We start from the raw sequence: 2,866 nt of genomic DNA, 5'->3' as shown, positions 1-2,866 counted from the left end.
CCCAACAGATTTTGAGAGCCCTCAACACATCAGTAGGTTGGACTCTCAGTCATTAGATTTGGTCACACAGGGGAATCACATTATTTAATGCCTGATTGCATAACCTCTTGCAGAAGTTACTGAGACACTTCACAGTAACAGTCTGAGGTTTTCATGTTGAAGTCTATGACTATAGTTGATTAAAATGCAGCTTTTTCAAAATGGAAAGTCATTTATCCCTGTTCTCAGCAGAACAAAGCGCAGTGACAAAGATGTAAAGCTGTGCCTTCCACATATTATTTCTAAGCTTTTAGTCCATTGCTCACCCAAGCCTTGTTTATTCCCCGTTTTCATCCAAATTTTTGTCAGAAAAGTTATCTTTTTGTCACCACTGGCTCTTAAATATATACACTTGCTGTTTGATGTAATCCATCAGAACTCAGGCCCTTGTCAGTCGGAAACAAGATCTCCCTGACTGATACAAGCCTTCAACCAACCTATTCACATAAATAAATTATCAATATAGATCTACTCTAGTGACATAAGACTACAAGCAGCTATAAATTGCTTTCTCATTCTGTCCTCTGACGATACAACTTTTCAGTGAAGGTGTGTAGCATCAATAGAAGCAACCCAATATGGACATTGTGTAGCAGAATTAGGATGTTAGTTTGTAAAAAAAAATTATGGCAAGCAAAAGTGCTATTCAGATGTAGCCCAGTTCTTCATGCTCTCTTTGTCTCTGTATGTCTTCAGACTTGTCAACCTCTTTTATTCATGCATTGTGGTAGCCTTTGTCAGCTCATGCTCAATCCTTGCCTATTTTTCTTTAACACATCAGTGCCTTTTGCCTCTGTTTCTCAGGCAGAGAGGTCTTTTCTGGGCAACTACAAGAATATCCCCTTGAAATGTAGTGTCTAGACTTTATGCAGGTCATTGTTTATGTTCTTTTTCTTAAACTTACAATTCAGAAGTCTTTTGGAACTTCTTCTGGTTTAAACCTGTGCATTCAAAGTCATCATGCAACATTTATTAGGTAGGCAGTTTTACCCATCATAAAAAAAAAACACCTCAAATGTCTCAGTTTATCATCTTTACCTTTGAGAAAAATGCAAACTATTTGGAAAACCTTTGTGAAAGGATTTTTTTATTTAGAAAGCAATCTAGGTACTTTGTAAATGCATTTTCTGTCTGAGAATGGTCAATATATTAAACAGTATCTTTAATAGTCATTATATCATTACTTTATTCTGCAGCTGAGTTAAAGAAATAATACCCTTTGCTAACAGACTAAAATTAATGTTTTTGTTCAATACTCACATATGCTTTGAACTTCAGATTCTCTAGTTATGCCACGACCAAATGCAAGTCATCAGTGGGTGTTCAATAAGGCTGGTTTACCAGTGGTGGATGTAGTTGTAGATCCTTACATTGCAAATAATCTCCGACCACATCAGAAAGAAGGAATTATATTTCTATATGAATGTATAATGGGAATAAGGTAAGAAGATAGTTATCCTTTTGTCTTTCAATACCCGTAATATTTTCATGCCCGTGTGAGAAATTTGACAATTTGAATGGGAAGATTTGAGCTGTTTTTCATTTAATTAATATTAGTAATTTTTTCCCAGTAAAGGCTGCAGAAGTTTTTTCTGATCTGAATGTTTCATCGTGGTTGCCATGATTTTGCCAGATACGATGAGAAGCTAGTGCACAAAATGGCCTGTCTGGAAATACCGAGTCTTATACACACAGATACAATCAAGCCCATGCTGAAGAACACTGCTTTCTGGGATTTATAAATCATAGAATTCATCATGATTCATGTAATTTGTAATTCAGACATTTAGAATAAACAAGCTGTTTTGCCAGCCTGTTGAAAAATACAGGACTGCTTTCAAAAGTGTTTTCTCAAGTCATAGATTCCTTAAGGTATACACAACTTTTAAAAATATTGGATAATAATTTTAATTCTAAAAGTAGATTAAAACTCTTTAGTTTTGGAGGACTAACGCAATAATGTAGAAAAGGATTTTCACTCTAAGATCTTCTGGTATAACTGAATGAAAACCTACAGTAGAGCATAGTAAGTATAAAGAGGTTCTTTATACTTCAGAAAACAACCCTTTGCTTCTTGCAAAGAGGCAAATCCCTAAACCAGTTGTAAATAATTATAGATATGTCTTTTAAAATATTACCACTGCCTCATTGTGTCTTACAGAGTTAGTGGCAGATTTGGAGCTATTCTTGCTGATGAAATGGGCTTAGGAAAAACACTGCAATGCATTGCACTTGTCTGGACTCTTCTGCGTCAAGGGCCCTATGGATGCAAACCTGTACTAAAGCGAGCGCTAATTGTCACCCCTGGGAGTCTGGTAAAAAACTGGAAAAAAGAATTTCAGAAATGGTTGGGAAGTGAAAGGATCAAAGTCTTTACAGTTGATCAGGTAATACTTTTTTCTAAAAGGGGATTAGGTCATATTTGGCTCAGAATACAGGAACTGTGATTTTTTTCCCCCCATTTTTTAACTGCAGACCAAACCTAGTAATTTCTCTGTTAATATTTATTTGTAAGACTTTATTTCTTCCTCAGATAATTGTCTATATGGGCATTTAGCTGTCAGTAACCAGGTTATAACTCAAGCTCACCTGCCTGTGTAGCATGTGTGTCTTATCTTTTCTTAGGTTTCCCCTGTGAAGATCATAGAATCATAGAATAGATTGGGTTGGAAAAGACCTCCAAGATCATCAAGTCCAACCCCTGATCCAACTCCAATTACTATATCATGGCACTAAGGGCCACATCCAATCTCTGCTTAAAAACCTCCAGGGATGGTGAATCCACCACCTCTCTGGGTAGGCTGTTCCAATGCTTGATTACCCTCTC

At 36.4% G+C, this 2,866-nt stretch overlaps 1 protein-coding gene across 2 annotated transcripts in view; it reads left to right on the top strand.

Annotated features, from left to right (window-relative positions):
- Positions 1 to 2,866, top strand: part of RAD54B (RAD54 homolog B) — a 65,505-nt gene that overhangs the window by 44,738 nt on the left and 17,901 nt on the right. For both annotated transcript variants that reach the window (XM_027892504.1, XM_027892503.1), the window contains 2 exons: positions 1,318 to 1,480; positions 2,201 to 2,426. In XM_027892504.1, coding sequence (XP_027748305.1) covers positions 1,318 to 1,480; positions 2,201 to 2,426 — 389 coding nt within the window. The remainder of the gene's footprint in view (positions 1 to 1,317; positions 1,481 to 2,200; positions 2,427 to 2,866) is intronic.

This window comes from Empidonax traillii, unplaced genomic scaffold (assembly GCF_003031625.1).
Source record: "Empidonax traillii isolate 1590-97213 ecotype Southwest subspecies unplaced genomic scaffold, ASM303162v1 scaffold355:size2308892, whole genome shotgun sequence".
Lineage (NCBI taxonomy): Eukaryota > Metazoa > Chordata > Aves > Passeriformes > Tyrannidae > Empidonax > Empidonax traillii.
Note: the sequence above shows the minus strand (reverse complement) of the source record. Positions and strands in the feature narration are given on the sequence as shown.